This window comes from Lynx rufus, unplaced genomic scaffold (assembly GCF_022079265.1).
Source record: "Lynx rufus isolate CCGP_SWC_20201006 ecotype Redwood Valley unplaced genomic scaffold, mLynRuf1.p SCAF_10, whole genome shotgun sequence".
NCBI classification, from domain to species: domain Eukaryota; kingdom Metazoa; phylum Chordata; class Mammalia; order Carnivora; family Felidae; genus Lynx; species Lynx rufus.
The window spans coordinates 20,973,066-21,000,323 of NW_025814824.1; the positions used below are offsets into that span (position 1 = coordinate 20,973,066).

The 27,258-nt window shown below is 42.7% G+C and overlaps 1 protein-coding gene across 8 annotated transcripts in view; it reads left to right on the forward strand.

The window, feature by feature from the left end:
• Window positions 1-27,258, forward strand: part of TLE4 (TLE family member 4, transcriptional corepressor) — a 141,763-nt gene that overhangs the window by 20,856 nt on the left and 93,649 nt on the right. For 2 of the 8 annotated variants that reach the window (XM_047102527.1, XM_047102537.1), the window contains exons 5-6: window positions 13,504-13,566; window positions 25,286-25,360. The exons of 1 other annotated variant lie outside the window; for it this stretch is intronic. In XM_047102527.1, the coding sequence (XP_046958483.1) occupies window positions 13,504-13,566; window positions 25,286-25,360 (138 nt within the window). Of the gene's footprint in view, window positions 1-2,638; window positions 2,776-13,503; window positions 13,567-25,285; window positions 25,361-27,258 lie in introns of those variants that run through there. 5 more of the 8 variants (XM_047102562.1, XM_047102571.1, XM_047102545.1 and 2 more) reach the window with 3 other exon arrangements.

Consider the following 27,258-nt stretch of genomic DNA (forward strand, 5'->3'; position numbering starts at 1 on the left):
GAAGTCGGACGCTTAACGGACTGAGCTACCCAGGCGTCCCCAGAAAATTTATCAAACTTAAGTTTAACAAGCAAAACTCCCAATTTTGAAGTGTATTTTGTTGTGGAAGAAGCACAAACATCCTTGAGTGTTTGCCATGGTCTTCTTTAGCCCTGTCATTTAGAAAGAAAAAAGTACTGTTTATAACTGTAGTCCTTTACAGTTGGCTGTAGCATAGCATCCGACAAGCAGGCAGCATGATGCAGTGGGAAAACCCCACTGAGGTCTAGGGTGTCTGCAGAACTGATTTCTAGGCCATCACCTGCCATTAAGCCAGTGAGTGTAACTGTGGACACGTAGCTTCTCCACGTAACACAGGCAGGGATCAAGGAATGCTCCATTTTTCAGGGCTCTGTCGGAGAATTTTGTTGCCTTGAAGGAATATACTTACCGCTTTTTCTAAAGTCCCAGGCAATAAGAAATTATCGTTTGCAAGTGGGAGTGTTGCTTTAGAACAGTGCTAGTGCATGTGGTCTGTGGACTGGTGCAGGTCTGCGAACAATTTGCCACAGATGGGCGTTAACAATAAGGAGTGTGTACCAGACTGTAAATCAGCACACTACTTTCTTCATTGGGAATGTCTTCACTGTTCAAAAAAACCAAAGGACGACAACAGAAAGTCCACCTAGTTGAGCTGAACTCAACTCTGAGTTGATTTAATTCTGGCACAAGACCATTGTCTTCTTGATGATGGATAACAATGTGAGGATTGACTACTTTTCATTAGCACTGCTTTACAATATTTAATCAGTGGGTTTATCAGGGCGGTTTTATTAGGACTAGAAAATTGGAGTTCGTAAGATAAAGGAAGGTGTAACCTGAAAAATAAAAAAAAGTAAATTTAAAAGCAAGTTAGGTGAAAGGTAAAGTCAAGTTCAAGCTGGTTAGGGACATGTGCAAAAATAGTAAGTTAAGTCAAGGCAGTTGACACAGATTCTCAAGTGGGGAGCCGTTCAGTCACTGCAGTTTGTGCTTTGGTTAATGCAAAACTCATTTAAATTCTTCTGAGTACTTCTGAATTCTTAATTTAATAACTTAGAATTTTTGTTTTTCATTTTCATCATCTAATGGAAATAACATATTTCTATAAATCTCACCTGTTTTCTGTAGTCTTAAATTAAAGAAGCTTTGAAATTAAGCCTGACTTCCCCTCCATTTCTCCTCCTTTCCCTGCAGCCTGCTATTCTTTACTCTTTACTACTATATATAAAATTTACTGCATCCAGGGCAAGTATCTGTTTACCAAGAAAAGAGGAAGAGAGATCCTTTGCCAGTAGCGAAACATAAATACTGAGAATGTCTTTTCTGGGTCATAGTGCAAGAAAGTGGAGAAGCAGCACATTTTCTGGGGCTGGGCTTGTGACCTCTCTCCTCTTCCCGATCAATTGGGAGGCACTATTCTCTTATTACTGTGCCATTGAGTCTGCCCCCCACCCTGCCCCTTTAGATCCGAAGCCCTTCCCTGGTGTAGTATAAATTAGTGAGGGATGGCTTCTTAATTGAGGGACGGGAAGAGCCTAAGCTTGAATCGATACCTAACAATACAGTTACTCAATTTGTAGCACTATCTAATCTCAGTTCTGTTTTAGAACAGAACTACTTACCTTAAGGGATTTTATTCATAAGTGTATCCTCATAAATATTTCTGCCCACCAGATATGGGCAGCGGGTATTCTTCCCATTTCATGGGTGTAGACGCGGAGTCCCAGATCACTTAGGGGTTTGCTTAAAGTCATGGTTCAGCTGGACTAGTAAATAGAGTCATCTTAGGATTTGGGACTCCACAGTTGTATCATTCACAGTATCGGTGTGCTTTCCAGAATGTTTTGTCATTTGAGTTCAGCTTTTTCCCCTTGCCTTTCATAACTGTCCCCCACAACAAACCTTGAAACTAGCCTTGAGACTTCCCTACCCTAATGAGTGGTAGCTCCATACCCAGGCTTTACATGTTGGAGTCATGGATTCCATACTTCTCATTGTCCAGGTCTAGGGAAGTCACAGCATGCTGCTGATTTTCCCTCTGCAGTGTGTCTCCTTTCCTCCCACCGTCACCAAGCCTTATGGGGGCTTATGGGACTCAGGGAGACTTGAATGTCTATCCATTCATATTAGGTCTTTTTTTCTTTTTCTTTTTCTTTTTCTTTTTCTCTTTCTTTCTTTCTTTCTTTCTTTCTTTCTTTCTTTCTTTCTTTCTTTCTTTTTTTGAGAGAGAGCACATGCACATGAGCTGGGGAGGGGCAGAGAGGGTGGGGGGGAGACATAATATCTTAAGCAGGCTCCACACTTAGTGCAGAGACCGACCTGGGGCTCGATCCCATGACACTGGGATCATGACCAGACCCGAAATCAAGAGTCGGATGCTCAACGACTTGAGCCACCCACGTGCCCCCGTATTTGGTTATTCTTTAGGGGCCCTTCTCCACTCTTGGAAATCTAGTCGGTATTCCCATCATGGCTCTTACCCTCTTTTTTGCTCATTTTACCCTTTACCTTGGTGACCTTGTCCACTTTGCTTAGTAGACGAATCCCAATTTTTTTCTACAGCCTGGATCTCTCCTCTGAGACCGTTGTATGTAACCGAGTCCTCATTTCCCTTCAGTGTCTCACAAGTACTTAAACTCAACATGTCTGCAAACGACATCTTCCCCCGCAAGCCTGCTCGTGGTCCAGTGATCTCTATCTCAGGAAATGCCAGAACCATCCACCCAGTTTGCCAAGCCAGAAACCTGGAGGCAGGTGATGATTGCCTTTCCTTCTTGCTCATTAGCCACACCCAGCCAGTCTCTTGGAATCTGCCCTCAGTTATTCTTGCATCTGTTTACTTCTCTCCAGCTATCTGATCATGGTAGATTACTTACCCGAGTTGTTCTTCTTTGGCTTTATCTGTAAAATGAGGACAGAGTAGTTCTCTTAGAATTGTTCTGCACTGACGTGAACTATCTGGTGCAGGGGAAACTCGGTGAATGTTAGGACGACGATGATGATCGTGATTGGCACATCTAGCCTCCATATGTGACTTTCATGACAGGCTAACCTGGGTGGAGATAATCGCAATATGCTGGGCTGTTCTGGATCTGCTTCTTCAGCCTCATCTTGTGCTGCTGCTGCCCCCTTTCTTTCCCTTGTCCCGTTTGTTGAATATGAATGTCCCACATGGGTGCCACAGGCCCATCCTTTTGGAATGTTGTCGCCCTTTTCCCTGCCTCTCTCTCCTTTGTCTATAAGACTCATTTCACCCTCAGTTACTCAGGGAAACAGAGACCTCTGTTAAGCATTTTTAAATGCCCTGCATTTTGTGTTTTTTCAGTGTCTGTTTCATTTGCTAGATTATGGGCTCTGTAAATCCTGTCTTGTTTCACTCCTCTTTTTCTCAGACTGTGTCTGACACAGTGCCTGGTAGGATAGCAGAGCGGTATTGAGAACTGTGGAATTAACCTGGTTCACATGCGGCTCTTTCCTCAAAGACTTCAGCCAGAAGGGATTTCTTCCGTCCTCACCCTTGCGTATCTAGGGCTCTCTTGTGTACCACCTAGATGCCCCATGCTGTCTGTTACCACGTTTGTTTCCATTTGGTCTTTGCTTTTGCTAGGTTATAAACACTGGAGTCCAGATCAGTTCAGCATTCTCTGCTGTTTCTACCACAGCTGCTAGCTTAGAGTAGGAGTGAATGGATGAGCTGGTATCTGAAAATGTCTTGTTGAATTTCCTAAGTTTGTGGTGCTGTGGGAATTCATATTGTTCCTATTCTGAAGTTATCTTTCATCCTCCATCTTTCCTTTTGTGGTATGTTTTGTGGTTATAAATCTCTTCTGTCCTTCCACAGCCACTCAAGTATAATCAGTGGCAAGAAAGGGGTGGAGGGCAGAAATGCACTGGCACGTCTTGACCTCCTGTCTGGTATTTATCACAGCTTTCCTAGAAATGCCCTTGATAGGTCCTTGCTGCCTTGCAAATAAAGTTCAGGCTCTTTAGTGTGGCATTCAGGACCTTCCACGGTCTGACCTCATGAGCCCTTTCTGTCCTTATTTTCCACTCTGTTTTTTATTTCACGCATCCTGTGCTCTAGCTTAATGGTTTTCAATTCTGCCTGTACATTAGAATCACCTGGGGAGCTGTAAAATAATATACTGAAGCATGGGTTCTACCCTCCAAGAGCATGAGTTCATTGGTCTAGGGTGAGGCCTGGGCGTTGGTGTTTGTGAAGGATCCACTTGTAATGCTAGTGTAAAGTCAGGCCTGGAAATCCTTGACCAGCTCAGTGTTTCCCACAAAATGTGATCCGTTCTAAGAGCTTTGAGAGGAAAGGGTTCCGCAAACAGGTCTGATCAATGCCGTGTGTTTTCTGTCCTCCTTTCCAAAGTTTTGTGACTAAACACTATCAAATGAAAGGTCTGAGATGTCCCAACAGCAAAGGAACCTGTTTCACTTTGTTTGAGCTCCGCGAGGTCATCTGGTCAGGGAGTGCTTTATGTATACGACACTTGTTAATAACATCTGCCAGACTCCGTGTGGAACCTGCTTTGGGCGATGCTGCTTCCAGCCATATCTCCCCACTCTCAAGTCCGTTCTTTATTTGTCCTTTAATCATCTCATCCAGAGCAGATCCACGTCCCATCCCAGGTTTCTCTTTTAGAGCCCCCCCCCCCCCCATTTCACCTTCTTCAGCACTTCTTGTTTCTCAGATTCCTCTCCATATACTTTTATGTTTGCTTCTGTCTCCCCCTCCCGCACTGTGAACTCTATGACAGCAGGAACTTACTTGTCTTGTTCACCCCCGTGTCTCCATTCAGCACCTAAAATAGGCCTGACAAATAGTAGGTGCCTAACAAATATTTGTTGAATGGACAGAAAGGCAGCCATACATTTGTGGGTTTGGCTTTTTCTAAGGTACACGTTTAAATGTTTAAACTGCCTGCACAATTTAATTAAAAGCAGCTTGAAATACATTTGAAAAGTAACTAGGGATACTGGAGCAAAAGGGGATGGTAGGAGTTTCCTGTACTTTTAATTTTCTCAACCTGTCTAGTAAAGTATTAGAAAGGAAAAGAAAGAGGGGCACCCGGGTGGCTCAGTCGGTTGAGTTTCTGGCTTTGGCTCAGGTCACATTCTCACAGTTCGTGAGTTCGAGCCCCGTGTCGGACTCTGTGCTGATAGCTCAGAGCCTGGAGCCTGCTTCGGATTCTGTGTCTCCTTCTTTCTCTGCCCCTCTCCCACTCTCTCTCTCTCTCTCTCTCTCTGTCAAAAATAAACAAACATTAAAAAAAATTTTTTTTTAAAGATATGAGCCTGACTGTAGAGATAATGCTATTTTTCTGAGTATAGAGAGACGACAGTCTGTGGGACTCCTTTTTTTTGTTTTTTTTTTTGTTTTGTTTTGTTTTTTAATTTCTTAACCAGCCTACCACTGTGGCTTCTCCCAGCCTGTGGGGTTCACACCTGTGTGAGTCATTACGAGAGTTTGGGTGAGGAGTCATTGAGTGATGGTGGACTTCTGTGTGGGATACATTGCAGGAAGGACAAAGAACACACAAAATGTGTCAGGAGTTAGTAGGTTCTAGGGGAACAACATCCCCCCTCCAGTGAGAGTATTCAAACTGGCTTGTCAGGGAAGGTGGGGAGGGGATCTGCATATTTGAAACTCTGCATGGATCCCCGGGATTTCTGGCCCTTGTTTGGAAGGCATTCCAATGGTGCGTTCTCTGTATGAGCCCTCGTGCTGGGGCTGTGACCGTGGCTCCCCAAGCTTGGCTCTGACTGTCCTCCTTCTGGGTGGGGTCGGCATGTGTGCACGGCACTGCACGTGTGGGAGGGTGCGTGTGACCAGCTATGCGCTGATTACCAGGAACTGCTCTTTTGCTTCCTTGGAGAGCATGGCTGCCAGTGCCTGGCTCGGGCTGGGCCCTTCCTTGGGCTGTAAGAGTTATCACACTGTTTTACTCTGAAGATACCATTGTGGAGATCTCACCCAACTCCGCATACGAGGTGCTCCCCCACTGTGCTGTCTAACAAATAGCCTAGTTCAGCTGGGTGAGGTGATCAGTCTGGTGTGAGTAATCTCAGGAGGGAGCTTTGAGTGGCATCGCCTTTATCGTATTTCTCAAATACCTTTTAAAACACATATCCTGCTAAGGTTTTGGAATGGAAGTTTTAGTCACTTACTTATCAGCCAGGAATTGTCCAGAGTGGATTTGCATTTCCTCTTGTCACCCACCGAGATTACTTATTATTCTTTTTGAGCAGCACGGCATCCTGAATGCCAGAAAAGATGTGTGTTGGGAAGGTAAACAAACCAAATCAGAGTATAAGCAGGACCTCCAGATAGATACTCCTTTGTGGGTGAAATGCTCCTGACTATTCTCAACTTTAGTGTGCTTGCCAGAGATTTGAGGAGATCCCGCCACCTGACTCAACTGCGGTTGCTTCTGTCCACTCAGCAGATCCTTGTGAGCGCCTTCTGCTCGCTCCTCAAGGTGGCTGCAGACCGAGATCTCTGCCTTCCCTGAGCCTGCGGTCCGCCTGCAGACCGCACCCAGAGAGCCTTGCTGCTCAGGGTGCGGCCTGTAGACCCGCAGCGCCTGTGTCTCTTTGCAGTTTGTTAGAAGTGGAGATGGTCAGGCCTCACTCCAGCCTGGATTTTAACAAGATTCCTGGGTGATTAGTATGCACATTAAAGTTTGAGGAGCACTGCTCTCCTGCATGTAAACAAAAACATGTGAGATGATTTCAGATGATTATAAATGCAGTGAGAAAAGGGCTGTAGTGGGCCAGAGAATGACTGGGAGAAGGAATCAGAGGATGGGGAGTGAAGATGCCAGAGGTATCTTTGGGCTGAGACAGAAAAGGTGAGTCGGCAGCGAGTCCTGGGACTTTCAGGCACGGGGTCTCTCGCTCATCCTTGGATGGGTTATTCACCCCCATCTTGGGGATGCTATTCTTTTCTGCTCTAGCCAGGTAGAGGCCCATGGATTCACTTGCCTGCTCTGCCTGGACCCGGCTGGTAGTGGGGGTGTTTGGCCGAGCAGTATGAGTGCAAACAGCAGAGGAGTGCATCCTGGTTCTGATAGGAACTGGCTATTTATCAAGGCAAGAAAAGAGTCTAAGGGGCTAGAAGGGTATCTTGACAGTGATGGCTTCAGAGACTTGAGATTTTATATGATTGGGAGGGGTGAGGGGAAGCCAGTAGAGGCCGTGCTAGAATTGAAAGGATGAGAGAAAAAGAAATGCCGAAGAACGTAGATATAGACAGATTTTATGCAAAATGGAGGTAAACAGACCAGGAAGCCTTTAGTCTAACGTAAGAGGATAGACTGAGAAGCAGAGCATGGCTCTCAGTGTATGAAAGGCGGTTTATTGCTTTCGTGGAGGTACATATCCTTGACGAGAACTTGAAGAACCATTAATATTTTTATTTGTCTTGCTGGTTTTATTCCAGTATCCAAAGTTTCCCACATACCGTTTAATCACATAGATAGTGTTGGGAAAACTCAAGGTAAATGATACTCACCTACCATGGGCACAAGGAATATCTGTCCCCTTACATTATCACTAAGTATGAAAACGCTTACTTGTAAATCGACTTACGAAGGTATTTGTATGTTTATGTCAGTAGGAAACAGTAAGGTGAAAAGAGAGCGCGTGTGAGAGATTGATTTGGAAACAGGGAAAGAGAAAAAAGAAATCAGAAAGTAGCAGGCATGTCTTTGCTATGACACACTGACATGAGTGTCATAGGACTCAGAGTAATCAGGTTCTCTGACCAGCAACACCGTGTTCCATGAAGGCTAAAGTTAAGCCCACCAGGGAAGGTCATTTTCTCTTCCCACTCCTGACATCCCACTTTTCCCTCCCATCTTTTTCCCCCGTTTTCCCTGCCGCTCCCCTCTGGTGGAATGGAACATAATCACGATAACATTGGTTACAGTGTTTTTCAGACTTGAGAGCCGAAATGATTTGACCTTGTAGGAGTAATTGGATGTCTGGCACAACGATCATTGTTCTTAACCTTGATAATACATCACTCTCAACGCTCGGAGTAGTATTTAAACACAATAACGAGATCCCAGAAGGTGTAGTAAGGATAATAGGCAACTATCTGGATTTCCCTTAAAGACCTAGAAAGCTCAAGAGATGAGAGGAAAGGGCACTTTTTTCTAATCATTGCAAAAAAGCTTCAATAAAATACAGCCTTGCCTTTAGGGACAGATTGGAGTAGTTTTCATGAAACACAGGCATACCGCCATACTCTTCAGGAAAGGCATTGTCCTGAGTATTCTTGTACTGGCGCCACAAATGGTAGCACCCATATATCTTGTTAGGACAAACAAATGAGGTACTTCATTGTATGCAATTAACTGAACAACATACTGGGTACTTTATAGCATACTTAGCGCTCAGTAAATTAGCATAAATATGAGTTCAAAGCACAAAGCAGATTGACACCGCTTTGTGGTATTATTGTCAGTAGAATCATTGCTTTAGTTCAACTCCCTGGGGGAGGCGGAGGTTGGGTGGTGGCTAAAAATTAGTTGAATATTGGCACTTTCATATCGTTCAAGGGAAGACTAATTGAGTACTCCAAGATAGTACCTCTTTCTTGTTAGAGGAAGCGGGATGATGACAGCTTTTAAAAGTCTTAATACTTGGACCAAAAAAAAAAAAAAAAAAAAAGTCTTAGTTTGAATCAGCCTTTTATGGAAACTGATAGATGTTTTATTAACTTGATTCTTATAACAGTATCACTTCATTTATTGCTCTATTAAGCAGTATAAAATATTTTGTGCAAAATAAGTACGTGAACTAAAATAAAACTTAGCCGTCTAGTTTACCAGCTTGCCAGCAATGTGGACAGTACCTTTGATCTAGATCTCTATGCCTTATTCCAATCTGGCTTTTCTTTTTTTAATCCATAAAATTAGTTTTGTCCATTATATGTTCTTTCTTTCGTACGTAAAGTTCAGCTTTGATGACAAGATCAAACCTGGATTGTCAGTTTAGAGAAATAGTCCTACTTGAGTATTTTTCCTTATGTTTAGTCTGGATTTTTAGTGATTCGGAAAGACTTTCTCATTAGTCCTCTGACTTTTTAATCTAGGGGCAAGCAGGATCAGTTCCCGAAGTTAGGCCATTTCTTAGAACATTTGGAACAGATCAATGAACAAATGAAGATAATTGATTTTCTGATTGAAATAAAAAATTACAATCTTTGGTTCTGGGTGAAGGAGAGGCTTGCAAGATTATTTGTACATACTCCAGAAAGGATTTCAGATGGAATAAGAAGAACGTTTTCATCACTTTTTAGAAGTGTTTTATTTAATTGGTGAATGTATGTTCCTGATAAAAACTTAAAAAAAACGGAGTCTCTCTTGAAAATGTTTTTGGCGAAGAAACCTGTGTAGAAAGCAAATTAATTGTGAAATGTTATTCTTCAAGAATGTTTTTCTGAAACTATAATTGGTTGTGTTTTGTTGTTGTTTTCTGATTGGGCTGCTAAAATGGTTTCTTAGTAATGTTTTGTTATTCTGTTTTATTTCAACAGTACTGGGTAGTAGTATGGCTCCTATTTTGATGAGAGACTAAAACTCCAAGAAATGTTTTTTTAAGCCAATAATTGCTTCTGATACATCTCTTTGATTACTAAAATAAAGTTATCTGTACTTTCTTTCAAGTTTATTATGTCATAAAAATAAAATTTGTTTAATTTTTTAAGGAAATCATCTAGGCGGAAGTAATCTAAATAAAAATTAGATTTTTATTATGTTACAACTATTTGAGGGGATGTAATTCAATTCAAGGGTAGGCTTAGCCAGTTTTTTTGTCTTACTTAAATGACTAATGTCATTTGTTGTAAGTGATAAAGAAAATATGTATTTGATATCGTGTTCTCCAGGATTTGTTACTTTTTTAATCTAATGACTGAAATGTGGCATTCTTTTCAATGCCTGATGTTGCTTTCCCATGTTGCAAGGTAGTTAATACATCTTCCGATAGTTACGGAGTTGGAGTGTGAAGGAAAAAGGGATGAAAGCTTTTTGCCTGTGTTTTTCTGTTCCATTACTAACTACTTAGTTAGACTGTCAGCATTCATGTGCCAAGCGCTGAGTGCGCAGCCAAGGTATTTTCATAGAATGCCCTTTTCTAAAATATTTTGCCCAATTTGTTGGGTTTGTGTGCATGTGTGTGTGGGGGGGTGGTCATTTGTTGGTTCTTTTTATTGGAAGGTGGCATAAAGGTGGGAAATTACAGGGGCAGTTCATAGAATGGTAGTGAATTGAGAGAAGGAAAATACATGTAAAACTTATTTTTAAATGACCGTCTTGATGGCTAGAGGAAGACATAATATAGAAGTATCAAAGATTATTAATGGATTTCACAAATTATGGCTGTGAAAACAAATGATTTTGTCTTGTTTTGGCACAATCGTCCTTTCACTGGGGCCATTAATGCCATTTTGGAATATTGTGGGCATCTACAGACAATAGTCTGGCAGTGTCCGTAAGGCCTCGAATACCACGAGAACAGAGCCAGCAGCCCTGACAGCAGTATTTCAGAATCTTGCCTGTTGAAATGGGTTATCTGTGAATGTACTTGCTCAGGGAAGCATGAGCCACATCACCTATCAATCTGATTGGAAGCTGCAGCCCTGGCGTAGGCTGATGGATAGCAGATTAGAGCCCTGATTAACCATGTGATTCGAAGACTGGGGATATATTGTCTAAGCAAGATTCATCAGACGCAATCAGAATTTCAAGTGGTCAGATGAAATTCAAATGTGTATTGTGGCTTTTCCTCCCCTAGTGCTTTTCCTCCTAGGTTGCCTTTTTTTTTCCCTCTCTTTCCCCAAAGCTGAAAAATACTTCTTTGATGAATCTGCTCCTTACCCTAAAGCTGTCTGTCTGTTATTCATCAGAAAGCAGGTCGCAGTTCAGTGAGCAGAAGAAAAGATTTTAATAGAAGCTGTGCCAAGGGCTGTAATGCATCATTTTAGGGCCCTAATTACATTACAATGACAAATATCAATGGTGACAACAGCAATAACCTACATCCTTTAATGGCTGTGCTGGAAAAGGAGTTTGGGCCCCTCGCCATTAGATTAGACTCAGTTTCAAAACACAGGCCATTAGAAGTGTGTGTCCACAGTATTATTGGCTGATCACTGAAGCCCAGTGGAAAGGCCTGTAAATAAATGATGCCTCCCTAAAGCTGGGTCCTGTGGGACAAAAGAGACAAAATTAGTTGACCATGGAAGCAGCAGTGTTTCCGAGGCAACTTTAGCTTTCAAAGTGAGGAATGACCTGCTTAATTTTATGAAATCACACACACATTCCCCCCCCCCCCGCTGCCAATTAGCCTGACCATGAAAAATCCATTGGCATGACAACTTAAAGAAATTAAGAAGTCTTTTGAACAAAGGGAGACCTATAAAGAAAAAGTTTGGAAGATCCTCCCCTTTTTCTGTTATGTATGTTAAATATACGGGAATAAATGAACTTTTTAAATTTATTCTTAAGAATACTCAATGTGCTGTTTTTCCTCCCAAGGTTGCTCAGACTTAAAATAGCCTGGGTCCAAAATTGAAGAGGCCAAATAAATACCTTTTGGTCTTTATTTTGCCTGATGGGTAAGTTTCCTTAGAGTAGTTTTTATTGCCTAGATTATGTAGGCAAACTAAAGAACTCAGTTTTCTTATGTGCCCACACATTTTTAAACCCTCCTAGCAAGGGACTATTTTATTTATGTAAACAACATAATGAGGAAAATATGCTTGGCAGATGGTTCTAAGCATTAGAATCATCAGTTTGGTCTGCCCCAAAGTGTCTCATTATCTTTTATTCTCTCCCCCTCCACCTCTCCCTACAAAAAGCTTAACAACCAAATGCCTTTGAGATGCAATGCTTTCGGTCTGGTGAATGCTACTCTATTTTCTCAGCTCACACAGGAATTTCACCCCATAACCACTGTGGTATGTCCGTCCAGGTGGAGAGTGGTTTGGTGATTCCCATTGCAGCTTTTCATGGTGGTTTAAGCATTCTTAAAGGGTAGCTAAATGCTCCATGGGGCCAGTGCAGTAAATTAAATCAGGTCAGCGCAGTTGGGTCCTTATTCACTGCTGCATATTGGTGCTGGGTTTTTGTCCATCCTGTTAGGAATGCAGGCTGGGGTGGAAAGCTTAGGTTTGAAACTTCCTTCATGGTGAATTTGTGTTTTCTCTTGGCTGGCAGAGTTTTTAAGGTGCTGGCATTTAAAAGATTGCATAGCTGCAAAGTCAAAAGGGTTGCTGATGAAAGAAGGAAACCTAGATTGCACAAGTAGAGTGTCGCTGTCATTCTGGTAATGACTTCGCAAGAAAAAGAGCATTTTTGTCCTCTTATAAAATGAGAAACTGACCCTGGATGGAATGTATTTTAAGAATGTCTCAGGAATAGTAATTGCTTTACATTTTCTGCCTCTCAACACTTCTCTCCTGTCCTTCACCCCACCCCGTTATTAAAATATAAGCTATTTTGCATATATGTGTATACAAAAACCCTGTGCTTACATGTCCCATACCGAACTGTATAAGGAGCCATCTGATAATACAAATTAAGATGAACATGAGTGAAGCTCTGGGTAAATTTTTAAAGAAAAGTTGGCGGGGGGTGGGGGGGTATGTCTTTTTTTTTTTTAATTACTGTAGTATCCTATTGATAGAAAATTTCTATACTTAAATTATTAGAGATTAGACTATATTACCAGATATTGCTGGAACTTCACAGCTCTATAGTATAGGAATAATTAACGTTCGCAAGGTTAGTTTTCATATACATACAAATTGCTTTCTGCTAAGTCTAGGAAAATTTTACTGTGTTCTACACTTCTGCACAGTGAAAGCCCAGGCGGCGGGACACATTTGGAAATTTTCATGATTGGTGAAAATACACTATTTCCCAAGAATTTATAACTAAGGATCTGAATTAATCAACTTACCTGACTTGGTTGGGTGCTATTCTTTTGGGAGGTTGGGGACTTGAAGCAAAGACCACAGCTGTAGAAATCCAGTGAGTTACTAACTGAGAGAAATTGGGATGGAGGGAAGAATGTATCTTTACTATCAAAACTCTAAAAACTCAAGGTTTTATGAATAAACACATCAGAATGAACAAGGGTCTTATTGAAGACTTTTGAAAACTGATTCCCAGTCATGAAAATCAAATTCCTTTTTATGTTGTCCTGGTGCTTGAAGGTTGACTTTTTAAGATGAATGCTGGTTAATAAATCGTGCTATTAATGTGGCACTGTTGTCACTGCCTCCTTTTAATGGGCTCGCTGATGAGAGTTTTCCTCTTCCTTAGGAAATACGCCAACCAGAATATAAAGTGTGTTTTAATATCATCCTGTTAATATTTCGGGAATGTGTAACCAGCTGACTGTTCTGTTTATTGCTTTCCTTTCCTTTTTATTTTATTTTTTATTTTTATTTTTATACAGGCAGAGATTGTCAAGAGGCTGAATGCTATCTGTGCACAAGTCATTCCCTTCCTGTCCCAAGAGGTAAGGCAGTTGGTTTGAGGCGCTGGGCTAGAAGGTGCCATTTTAGTGGTTTTGCAGAAAAGAGATTGTGGAACTGTCTCTTTGGCCTTGTCAGTCTCTTGGTGTTTGTATGGCACATTTCTAAGATACAGTGTTCACATTCCAACTTCTACATCTTATTAACATTCAGCGGAATATAATTGTGTTCATATAATGGAACATTTTCTAATGTGTGAAGCAAAATCCAATTGTTAAAATGTGTTGCTGTCGTTGGACGATATAGTGTTGCTCAGAATTATGACTGGTTTTCATAATGGCATCTAATAGGGTAGATTGAAAAATCGCCCAGAAGGGCTTGTCCTACATTTTTGTCACCGGGCATTAAGAGCCGGCGGAAGACCTGTCCATAGAAAGTGCTTTCCGTAGCAGACAAACTAATGTAACTTTTGGCCGGCTGCTTTACAAAAGACTTCTTACCGGTTGAAGTCTTAGCAACGTGTGTGCACTTGGAAAAAGATGCACGGGATGGGCTCCGTGGGCTCCGTGCTCTGGGTACCGCAGCCTTCATGCATGGCCACGGCCTGTTGGATGGCTCACACGCTTCCTCTTGCTCACCACTGTGGAAGTGCACGCTGTCCGCAGACACGCTTGTGTGGGAACAAGAAGGTGCATTTCTAGTGCGCGGTGGCTTCCTTGTGGCTTTTTTCCCCTCCTCTGGTTTGCTCGTTTGCTTTTGGTAGTTAGCAAAGTTGAGGTGAAAGTGCTAGAAAGAGATCACTTTCGCTTCGGGATTACTGAATCCTTCATCTGCTCGGGTCAGCTCAGCCGTCAGAAGGCAAGGAGCTACCTCATGGACTGTCTGCATGTCTCGCAGCCACTGAGCTTTGTGCTGTGGGCTAGGAGCACTGTCCCACCCTTCACTTTTCCGGATGTGTTGTGGCGTTGCTGTCCAGGAGAGCGGTCCCTCTGCCTGCCCACCAGTGGGCACGTGCTGATGTTGGCGTGCAGCGGGCATTTGCGCATGGGCGTGTATCATACATACGTGGATTCCTCTGCGACTTCTTACTTGGTTTGAACTAGGTTAGACCTCGGTAACCATGGGTACCTTTCATTGGATACATATCCCATGGAGGTGCTCATGTTCACAAACCGTGGACCCGAGTTAATACCCTGATTTCAAATGCTCTGCTGGACCACAAACAACAAAGGATGAGTTGTCTTTCTCCCCCTTTCGCTGTGACCACAAAACCACTGCCCGATATATCCCCGTTTACCTATTTCTTCTCAGGATTTGCTTTTGTGACTGGATTGGGTGGAGTGGGAGGCAGAGTCAAGAGGGCTGTTTGCATTTCTTTAGGAAGCAGAGTCAGACCAGAGTGGGAGGCCACTCTGCCTCCTGGTGGGGGAGGGGAAGGATGTGTAACCCACAGAGCTGTAGCCACGCTGAGGTCTTCCACCCCAAGGTAGAGGGGAGAGTTTGAACTATCCCCGAGGTACTATTAGACTTGAGGCCTTTGCAGGCATACACCCCCATATAGAATCACTGGTGGAGCTTATTCCCGAGGCCTTTTTGCAGGATCTGTGGGCTTATACACGGCCGTGGAAGGAGGTCGTGGGGGTGTTGGTGGAGCTCATTTGCAAATAGGTTGCTTTCCCATATGAGTTACGTTGTTTGTGTGAGCGGGCCCAGCAGGAAGGGAGTGTGTAATTGTAGTGGTTCTGAGCAAGACTGGACTGGAATCACTTGGCCAAGGAAGTGGGACCCTGCAGAGGAAAGCCATGGGGAGCTACTCACAACTCCTTTTCTCTGCTTTAGCTGGGGAGACAGCATCATGATCTCACCACTTACTGTTTATTTCCCCGAAACTTTTCACATTTCTTGGTTGAAATCCTTGACTTGTGTGTAATGAATGACGTGTGTCATAATTTTCTGAATCCTAATTCTGTGTATATCTTTTCTTTTGCTTACTTTGGACTTAATTGGCTCCTCTCTTTTCAGTTCCTTACGGTGTGTGTCTATCTTTTCATGTGTGGGCCACAGACACGTTTGTTCCTGTCTAACCCAGGCCTCTCTGATGTTTTGTGTCTGAACATTGCCCACCTTGTCTCATCTTCTGGGCATTCTGCGAGCATCAGACTCCTCGCTTCTGTCCCGAGGCCAGATGGACCGTAATCTGGAGGGAGGGGAAGAGGCAGGTTATTAGAGGAAGATGAATTCTATTTCCTGTCTCTTCAGAGGCATGGAAAATCACTCTTGCATGGCTGCGAGCGTCACTCGGTGCCAGGACTGAAGGCTCTTAATCTGATCTTTTAACACCGGCTCTCTGTGTGACAGTCTCACTGCCAAAACGGCAGCTGTGGCATTAGAATTTATTTTAAAACGTTTTTATTTAAAAATTAAGTGATTGTATTTAGAAAAAAAGAAAAACATTCCCTGAAGACTAGTACATAAGCTACAGGACGGTAGCTGAAAGGATTTTTTTGGAGTTTGACAGGAACAAGAGGTAAATTCACATACTTTGAGAAGTCTGTTTTTAATTTAGCCCCCACATGCTCATTAGTGTACCTGCTTAATATTTATTGCTTGTGGCTAGTGTACCCCATCTTCTAAAATTTAAAAACACACGTATAATACTGAATGGCAGTTATTAAATACATTTAGTTTTAACTGCAAGACTTTTTTTTATTTTTTTAATTTTTTAATTTTTTATAATTTTTCTTTAATGTTTATTTATTTTTGACAGAGAGCCAGAGCGTGAGCCGGGGAGGGGCAGAGAGAGAGGGAGACACAGAACCCGAAGCAGCCTCCAGGCTCTGAGCTGTCAGCACAGAGCCCGACACAGGGCTCGAACTCACAGACCTTGAGATCATGACCTGAGCTGAAGTCGGATGCTCAACCGACTGAGCCACCCAGGCGCCCCTGCAAGACCTTTTTTTTAGAAATGAGTTGCGTAATTGTAGTTCAGAAGCACTTGAAACGTGTCTACATATCGCAGGAAACAATCACAGAAAAAAACATTTTCCTGTTAGATTTCACAAAAACATTTTTTAGAGTTACAGCCAATGTATATTTTAACGATGTGCTTGTTGCAATCATATACGACTACTTCCGAAGTCCCAGACATTAGACAAAGATATTGCCAACTTTTGTCATTAAAGTGAGTCACTATCACATAAAAGTTCTAAAAATTTTGTAAGAGCCTTAATACCAGAATTTAAGGAAAGCTTATGAGTGAGTCCTCACTTGTCTGAAGCTGTTTTTTTCTCCCACTTTCTTTTGGCTCTTAGGAATGGGTAGGACTGATCTCTGTTCTCCAGCCTACAAGTTTTTTCTTTAAAAGGCAGACCTCAGTGTAGTAAGTAGGAAGTTCTTCTTTCTCCCGCTTTGGGTCTCGTTTGCAGGGGAGGAGCTATAAATAATCAACTCCCCATTGGCAGTTCCATGAGCAGGAGATGCCAGAATGATGACAGTTGGATCTGGGTTGAGTCCTGGCCTCCCTGTTACAAATTGCAAGGCTTACTCTAACCAAGTAAAGCTGGGTGACCTTTAGCCAGTGGTTCGCCTCTCTAAGCCTCAGTTTCCTTATCTGTACATGAGGTTAATAATAGCCTGGGCGGCATGCCGTCACCGGAGGATTACTTGGGATTACCCACGTTCAGCTTAGCACACCATAACCCCTTCTGCTGTTGGGCGGCAGTAGGGATCGGTGCAGCAGAGCAGCAAAGCTCTGAGTTTCCTTTTTGAGAAGACCTGGAACCAAGCCTCCCCCCCCCCCACCGTTTAGTCATTGCCTTTTGGAAGAATGAGTTAGTTATCTTCCTCTCCAATGTCCTTCTTAGAGAGGAAAAGAAATGTAAATTAAAACCGAACCCAGGGCTGTCAACTAGCTAAAAATCTCAGTGAGGCATATTAGGTAGCCCCGAGGGTAATTCCCTTCTAGCTCCAAAAATTAATTTTCCAGTTTAGCAACACCCGAATCTTCTCAGCCAGCAAGCAAAGATCCAAACGGAGTTTAACCTGTAGACTCACCTCCAGAGACGCAGTGGTCTTGGACGGGGTCTGTATTTCACCTGCGAAGCTATCTAGAAAAACAAACTTGTCAGTCCATTTGGGGACTGGCTATGGTCAAAATACCTGGTTGCTTAGCTGAAGTTAGTTTTGTTCTTATGAGTAGCTTATGGGTGGACTCTGTCTTCATCAGTGATTTCAGGAGCCATCTTGTAGACCTGTAGATCTTACGGGGCCTCAGCAACATTGAAAGATGCTAGTAAATTCGGACTCCCCTTCAGTGCCCGTTCTCTCAACCCCCGTTTCTTGTTTCTTGAGTTACTTAAGTGGGAGCAGAACTGCTTAGAAGGCTGGTGGAGGACCCCTGTGGACTCGTCCTCTCCAAGCTGAGGCGAAGTCATGGCGGGGCCCGGCTTTGGGGCCTGGGCTTACCAGCAACTGGCTGTTTCTTCCCTTGTGTGTGAAAATTTTGATTTAGTAAATGAAATAAAGAATTTAAATCATTCTTTTGACCACATTTGACAAGAGTTCTCTGGTCATTGGAAATTTTAGGGTATAAAAGGGAAATTAAGAGTGAAATTTTTCAACCTTTTATTTTTATTCTTCTCTTTACCTAGGGAAAAGAGACCATTCCAAGTTGAATGCTTTCTGGTGCAAATTTAATTTTAACTCATAACTTGGTTTTTATTACCCTGTTAGCTTATCTAATGAGTAGAACCAAATAGTGTTTTCCTCTAGAATTCTGTAGATTTATTTGGTTGCTCATTGCACTTAAATAGTAGAAAATAGTATACAATTACATAATAGTGATAATACGTGTTGATTTAAATTCCAATTCCAAAAGGCAAGAATAGCCATGATGCATCAATTTCTATTTTGGACATGCCATAAATTTGGTCCTTTTGATTTAATGGAAAACATACCCCTTCTATAGTATGAGATAGGAGTGTTTCTCAAATGCTGTCTTGTTGGTACCTGGGTTAATAGGGGACTGAATTACTCTGAACCACATTTTGCATGTATAGAATAATTGTAAAATGGAAGTTGAAAAATGTGATCAGTCACTTTCATATTGCGCCTCAGGGAGGAAATGAACAAAATACAGTGGTTACATGCACTGGTGGCAGTGTTCTCGCCTCATAATGGCACCAGGTTAACTCATCTTATTGCTTGTTAACTTTGTAAGGAATCAGTGGCTTGTGATAACATGGTTTGATGTAGGTGAGCTTGGCTGAAATCACCAGAGATCCCCTGATAAGTATGTGACACCCGTAAGACCATCTTCAGAGATCGTTCATTAAATGCCAGCAGCCTTCACAGGACATGTCTGCTTTCCAGTCAGGGCCGTTTTGTCAGTGCTGGTAACGTGTTACGACAGTGCTGTATATATAAGGAATGTTCAAAAATGACTAATCTGCCTAGATTGGGACTTTGGATTTTGTCTCACTTTCTGATTACTCACATTGGACAGCCTTTCGTTTAAAATCTGTTTTGTTTTGTTTTTCCTTCCTCACAATACTGAATGAGGCATCAGGGATTATAATGCTGTCCCGTGTTCCACGGTTTGACCAGTTGGCTCGTTCTGTGTGACCATGCATTTTGGTGACAGTTGGATGTCTGGTGAGATCCTTAGGGTGGCATTATGGCCTGCTTGCCCTCAGCAAGTAAATGATTCCCAGGAGGGAGAACTTTTCTGCAGGTTTCCACGTCGGCCTCCTTTCAAAGGCAACAGTGCCAAGCTCTATGTCTGTGTGTGTCTAAAAAAATTAAGGTGCATTTGAGAAACCTCATTTCTTTGACTTTCAGGTAGGTAGTGATTGGGTTGTTACTGGAGCTAAGCTTTATAATACTTTAAATAGAGCTTGTAATGTCTAATATAGTAGCCAAAGCCATATGCAGCTATTTAGATTTAAATTAAAATTAATCAAAGTTAAATAAGGTTACAAATTAAGTTTCCCAGTCACATTAGCCCTATTTCATGTGCTCAGTATCCATCTGTATGTGGCTAGTGGCTACCATGTTATTAGCACAGATTTAGAATGTTTCCAACATTGCAGAAAATTCCGGTGGAAAGTACGGACTGTCGAACTTATTGGACAGGTCTGTGAAGAATGCTCTGTCCTCATGTGGCTGAGAACGGAGAAGGTTAGGCTAAATGGTCAGTAGGAAAAAGCCTTGGGCAGCATTTCCCAAGCTTTAATCCCAGGTTCCACAGCCAAAATTGTTTGGAAAACCCTGCATGTATATTCACTCTCTTTGAGATTCGCAGCTCAGGGAAGATCTGCCATTCACCAGGTATTAGCCAAATTAAACAGGTGTTTCAAGTAATGCCTAATTTCTTGTGGGACTAACATTTCTTGGGCTACCATTGAGGAAAGGCTGATTTGAAGTTAAAGCTTATTTGTGCTAGTTAACTTGGTAGAGTTGCTGAAAAGGCCCAGTAGGATTTTAGCCTGACTTACTGGATACGGAGTGACCCTTTCACTCAGATTTGACCCCTTTAGCCATACCTGGACTATTCTTCCTTGCCACCTAGGACGTGACCAGAGGCGTGGTCAGAGGATAAGTGGCCTAGAGCCAGCGGCCTGGAGATGTTTAACCTGGAGTAGAGAAAGTGAGAACATCCATTATGTCGTTTTCATGACTTTGAAGTGCACTCCAGGGGAGGAGAATGTAGAGGCAACATTGGGTCCCCTGGGAAGAAGTCCTGGAGGGAGAGATTTCTGATAAGTGTTAGAGCCCATTATCCCCAAGTGGGAGAAGCTTGTGCATGAGGTAGTGAGGTCCCTTCCAGAGGATATGATGAAGCAGAGACTGCTTGTTGGGTGTGACAGAGGAAGTGCTTTTGGGTTGTGGTTGATAGTTGTGACGCTACCACCCGGATGCCCTCCGCCGGGGCAGCATTTGGAAATCTGTAGGCATTTGGGAAAGGGGGTCGGTTTGTTGTTACAGTGCCTGGGGCACTACAGCCTTCTGGGTCCATGATTTCTGAAGGCCTTTTCTAGTTCTGATTGAGTGGCTTTCTCTGTACATGTGGCTAATGAGTCTCATGAGCGGGAGGGGCATTTGGTCCAAGTTCGGGTTTCTCTTTCACCCTGGAGAATTGCTTTAGCCTTCTACCTGTTCTCCCTCCTGTCTGGTTCACCTCCCTGTCATCCAGCTTCATTACTGTTCTTTACTATCCCGGGTCCATCTTCCTAAAGAGCAGAACCGATAGCACTCAGCTGCTTTAAGATTTTTAACCAGAATAAAGTCCCAAGTTTTTTGCATGTCAGGCAAAGCCCGGCAGCGTTTTGGGCTCCTCCTACCTTACAGATTTCCCTGGGGGTTCGGTAGGGTATGCCCGTGCTGTCCTCACGTGACTCTGGGTGCTGGCCTCGGCTCTTTCTGTGGATGCCTCTTCCACCTGAAAGTTTTGCACCTGTGTCTTGCCAGGCCCAAGAAGGCTTTCAAAATCCTACCTTAACGTTTGTCTCTCCCAACTTTTCCCCTACCCTACTCTTCTCTTGCAGCCACACGTTCATTCTCTTCCTTGACCGAGAAACTCCTTTCTCCTTCAGGGACTTCGCCCATGCTCTTCTCTCTGCCTGGGGTTCTTTTCTCCTTGCTTCCCCCACAGAACTCCTGCACATCCTTCACGTCTCGGTTCCATAGGGAATCTTCCCTCAGCCCTAAGATCCCACGAGATATTTCCCCACTAAGTGATTGCATAGCATCCTGTAATTTTCGTCATGGAAATTACTCTCCGGTTGTAATTACCAAGCGCCATGTTCCTCATTCACCAAGTGTCTTGTTCATGACTCTTGTCTTAGTGCCTGCCACAGTTGCCTGGTGCACAGTAGGTTCTTAATAAAGAATTGAATGAGTGAATAAGAAAGCAAAGCCTTTCCCAATGCTCCAGGAAGTGTGCTAGGCATTCCTTCTACCCTGCTCTCCTGTGTTGTATAAGATGCTCCATGTCCGGGAGTTCTCCGAGCAGTAGTGGGGCCATTATCTCAGTTGCTCACTTTTGCATCTCCACGTGTCAGGAATGTCAGTGGTTCATTGGAAGAATCCTACTTCATTTTACACCTCTGACTTTAACTCCCCACTACCCTTATTAGTAAGGGAGGTAAGGGAGGATGGGTGAGTATTAAAACAAAATTCTCAGTTGTAATGTAGAGGGTTTTTTTCTTGTTATTAGAAGGACTACATCTATCGCCATACCCTAAAGTATTGGCCTGGCGGGCATTGTCATTGTAGTCTCTTCCCAAAAACATACGTTAAATATCTATCGTACACATCTCCGTGGTTTGTTAAGGTCTGTTTCTCAGCAGGCCTTGTTGGACTTAGGACTTCTGTTGTTTCAGTCTCTTTCTTGTTAAAAAAAGTTATCCTCAGTACTTTGCTGGACAAATGCAAAAAAAAAAAAATTATGATGAAAGTTAAGTAGGCAGGTGATTAATGTATCGAATTTCATTTTCGTGGCCTTCCCCTCCCCCCATCCATGCTGGTGTTCCTTAAATTACGGTATTTAATTGATATGTAACTTACACATCATTTGTTCTAAGCGTACAATTCAATGATTTTTAGTAAATTTAGAGTCACACAGCCATATCACATTATAGGTTTTGTTTTTTTAAGGATTTCTTTTCTAAAATTAAAAGTCACAGTATTGTAAAGAATAAATAATTGGGCATTTTTTTTCTCTTGCAAATCCCAGTTAGAGCCCCCTCCCCCCCTTGCCTTAGACTTTATCGATGTATTTGCCTTAGCATTTTATTTGGTGGTGCCTGTAGAAAGTTGCGATGGGAGCCCCCCTATGAGTGAGCAGTTCGAGCAGTAAGAGGCCAGAGCGCTGATGCCTGCTGCAGGCCGGCCTGGGGCTGGAGGCAGTGTCATCACTTGTGGTGAGGTGGCAGAGGGGAAGCAGGCAGTGGGAGAGGAAAGGAGATGGCGGGTGGAGTGGGAAGAAGAGGGACAGACGGGGAAGGGGAAGAGAAGGGGAGGAGATGACACACAGAACGGGAAAGCCATCAGGATTCTAAGATGCGAACACTCGCTCTGTTTTCTGAGTCAGCTTATTTGTTGAAATTTGGAAACGGAAAACAAAATGCCACCTCTGGGTCACTTTCTGAGGGTATCTGGGGCTTCTTCCTCCAGTGTTCCTTTTTTTTCTTTTGTGATCGCTTGCCCCTTCTTTCCTGAGTTTTAATTTTCTCACCTTACCTGGTGTTATTACCATGTGGCTGAGTGAGCTATGTCGAAGTGGAGGTGTTTCTGGTGCTTTCAGAGCCATGGGGAGGAGGCACTCCTTGCCTTAGGGAGCTTCTGTTCAAAAGGTCCTTAAACAGCAGATGATTCACAGTTGTAAGCAGAAATAGGGAAGTAAGATCCCGAACGACAGGTAAAGTTCAGATGTGGTATTAGCCCATGGCCACTGTCAGGAGAGAAAACGAAGGAGCTGAATCATGACTTCCATTGTCATTTTAGCTTTTTAGCAAGAGTTTCTATAGGAGCATCAGATGTCAGTGTTACGGTTCACTGCTGTGTTTCTGGTTTTCTCAGTAAATGCACTTGATATTTTAATGCTGAGCCAGAAAGATCTCCCTACTGCCTAAGGCATCTTTGCCCATCTTGGCAGTTGGAATCCAGTTTATGAAGCAAGAGTTGAACAGTCTTCATGGTAGAAAGGCCCCTAAATAGATGTATTTTCTGCATATCTTCCAGAACTGTTCTTTGAATGCTTAACAAAAAGCAGATGACATTTCACTAATGTGGAAGTAGTTCAGTAATATACAGAAATTGCACAGAGTAAGCACTTTAAAAGGCTTTTGTTGAGTGGATGGTTGCATGAGTGGAATGAATGATATGTGGTTGGTTGGATGTGTGTTCGCGTGGTCCTTTGGTTTTCAGTTTCTTGGACATTCGGAGCAGCCATTATTGAATGTTGGAAAGTAAAAGGTGGAAAATCCCATAATAGTTTCTGTCTGTATGCTCACTTTGAGTATGAGAAAATCCCAGAGTCGTCTTACATTGTTGTCTTTTTCTCTGTTTTCCAAGTACTGCTTTTTTCCCCGACATTGACAACTGGATTGCTTTAAATCTAGACATGAGCTCTGTGCTGACTGGTTAACACACTGCTTAGTCTAGCTTCGAGGAAAAACTGCTGTTACCGGTCATTTTATTGAGTGTGCCTCTCTGTTCCTTCCTGTGTCTTTATAAATCTTTAGGACTTTCACTGTCTTCAAAGAAAGAAGGAAATCAATGATTTCACTTTGGCAGATATTTTATTCAACAGTAAGAGTGGATGGAGATATCTAGAAAGACTTTGGGATTGTAACTTAAACCCTTGTTTTGAAACTCTTACAATTAAAAAAAAATCAAAGGTACATAGTTTAATGTTCAGAGTTTAGTAAAATCTTAAAATGCAGTGATCTTTTGACAATTTTCTTTCCATTAGATTATAGGCATAAAGTATACATCTCTGTTAGGAAATCAAGGGTGAAAACACTACATGTGGATAACTAAGGCAGTTTCCTTTCCCACACCCTCCCCTTAACCCTACACAGCTGAGAGGTGGAAATATTGGTCACCCTAGTTAATCTCAGTATCTGCATCTTTGAGAGTTTTGGAATGTAGTACCAGGTAGCCCAAGGGAAATTTCATATATAATGGATGGCTTACCTCTTTGTATGTATTGTGACAATAGGTTAGCTAAGCTTCCTGTGCATTTCAGCTACATTTCTCACCTGGGGTCCCACAGGACCAGATTCTCCCTAGCCATGCAGAGGAGTGCCTGTTTCGTAGCACAGTCTTTTTGGCTCTTCATTCACTAAACCTAGTTGAAAATAGTCCAGAGGAGACCTGTTCGAGTGTGTAGATACTAGAGTGTTGCAGTGCATTTGGTGGAGAATAGTATTTATATTTGGGGGTACTTGTGCAAGCACTCGTGAATGTCCAGATGCAAGCGAGCGCCTCGTGCAGGGACTCCTGTTCTACTTAGTTTTTCTTAATATTACAAAACTTACCAATACCCTGGTCCTGCTCCTTCTCTTTAGAACTGAACCATGGCTAGACGGAGTGATTTTCCTCTACTTTCCATCCTGTTTTCCAAAAGAAAAATAACACACTTGTAGGTTTTAGTTTTTCTATCACAGGTGAAAGCAACCCCTGAAGTCCTTAAACTTGACTGCTAGTCAAAGCTGTACATTTTTAATCTCTTTTATAAATATGCAGCCCTTCACGACAGAAATTAAAACGTGAACACTTTTCACATTTCCAGAAGATAAACGTTTAATTCTAAGTGGCCTTCTAGTCCTTACTGTAACAAATACCAGGAGAAATTTTAAAAATAAGTACTGCTAGGAAATATTTTCAGACTTTTTATGTAGAGGGCAGAGAAAAGGGGGCACAAAGAAAGCAGGTGGGACGGGGTGTGTTTTGTTTGTCGGTGCCAGTGGGAGACGTTGGGTCACAGTGCACCTCTGACGTCAGAGGGAAGTCGAAGCTGCTTCTATCCGTAGTAGGGGCGCAGTCAGATGCCCTGTTCCTGCGGTTCCTTCTCCGCAGTAGAGACCCAGCTTGCCCTAGACGTCCAGTCAGCCGCCCCCACAGGGCTTCTATGTGAAGTATGGAGACCCCTAAAGCCTGTTTTGCATGTAATTGAAGTTAGAGGACGCGTTAGGAAAAGCTGTTCTTGACTGACTAGAAAGCAAATAATTGTATTCTGTTTCTGATCTTCATTTATAGCACCAGCAACAAGTGGTGCAGGCTGTGGAACGGGCCAAGCAGGTGACCATGGCCGAACTGAACGCCATCATTGGGGTACGTGGCCTTTCCATTTTAGCTCTGATCTTAGTGTGTGTCATCAGCTCGCTTGCTCTCTCTTTTTAAATTTTGTGCCATCAAAAGGGCAAAAGGCAATAGAGGACCACAAAGTGGAATTAAGCACTTTGCCTTCTGTCTCGTGAAATTGGATGGCTGCCTCAGAAACTTTGGATCACATTCTCACCAGTTCCAGTGGACATGTTCGCAGAAATTCTCCCCGAGGAGCCTGGGTAGTTCTTTTTTCATAATATTTCTTACCTTTGCAATCAGTTCCTGTTGCTGGGCTAGGCCTGAAAAAAAGATGGAGATTGCCCTGATGTTAAAATGACCTGATTGATTTCTTTGATCTTTCCACAAATATAGACATACCATTTTAGGAGAAATAAATTGTACGTTTTTTTGTTGTTTTTTTTTTTTTAATCTCCCTGCTCCTCTTCCTCCCCTGTGATGAGTGGTTCTTAAGGGCTAGCGGCCATTTGTGGTAGGAATAGTAGGTGAAAGGTGCACCTTTAGGCAGAATCCGTGGCCCCGTTAGAAAACCCTTCCTGGCGAATGTAGCATTAATGTTGCATAGAAATCCTACTGGAATTCATGAGTTTGGACAGTCACTCCGACTCCACTTAGATTTTTGTTCTCTCGGATTAAGGTAACATAATAAACAAGGTGCTACAGCATAAGGGATAATAAAGGTGAAACTCTTAGCTGAAAAGCACACAGTATCCATCTCTATTTATGCAGCTGGTACAAGCCTTTCCTTAGATTATTCTAATGAAGACAATACAACTATACTTTCCTCTCTCTGCCCCCTCCCAAATACTTCTTTTGTGTATAGGTTATACACAAAAGTCTTTTCTCTTTTTTTTCCCCTCAGTGTATCAAACACACTTTGAAATGCTAATTATTCCATTTACTTTCATTAAAATTCAAATTGCTGAGTGAAGATGCGGATAAGGGTCGCCTGATAATCAATCTGGAGTGAAGATATTGCTTCAATTATGCCTCTGTCTTTTAACAAGGAAATCAGAACTCTGGGCTCACTGGCGATGGTGGTGGAACACGAGTCCGATTGGAGCTTGTTTTTTAATGGCCTATTTTGAGCTCTTACCTTGTGTCCCTCTGACCACAAGAAAATACGGGTAGTAAATTGGAAGACAGTAAATGGGAAGGGGTAATAACCTTTAGTTCCTCGGAAGTGCCCTCTCGGAAAGAAGGCTGAATCAGAACAAGCCATGTAGATTTGTTTGGAGCACATTTTCTAGCTCTGGGGATGGGGAAGAGATGAATACATTTTACAATTTTTATTTCCTAAATCTCCAGAAAATAGCAGTATGTCACATTTTTTAGAAAGTTGAAGAAGCGTTAAAGTTAGGTACATACGTATATTCCAGTTGTGTTTGCTTGAAGCCTGCGTGGGCTTCCCATTGGGATGTGTTTTGGTCACCAGACCTCCTAAGGTCACCAGGGATAGAGAGCTTGCCTTTCTCACGCACTCCACCACTGTCTGCTGTTGAAGGAGAGAATGCTTGCGGGAGGACTCCGGGCGGGGGCCGTGCTGGGTCACTTCTGGCTTAGTGTTCATTGTCCCTGTGAACTGCTACAAGGCAGGTAGCCATCTTACCTTACTTAGGACTGGTTGGCAGCAGCTGTTTCTGGCTGTTTGGTTTCTTTTTCCGGTCTTACTAGTTGCCGTCTGTACAGTGGAGAGATTAATCTAAATCGAAAACCCATTGTTTTATGTTGAATGTTGCTTAAAAATGTGAGGGAAGATCTAAAAGTCAGAACAAGTTCCTTTCCCTTCAGTGCAAAATCAAGTATAGTTTTAATACTGTTTCATATCTATTTCATTTTACATACTTTGTTTTGAATGGGATGGCAGATTGCCTTTTCTCAGGGAA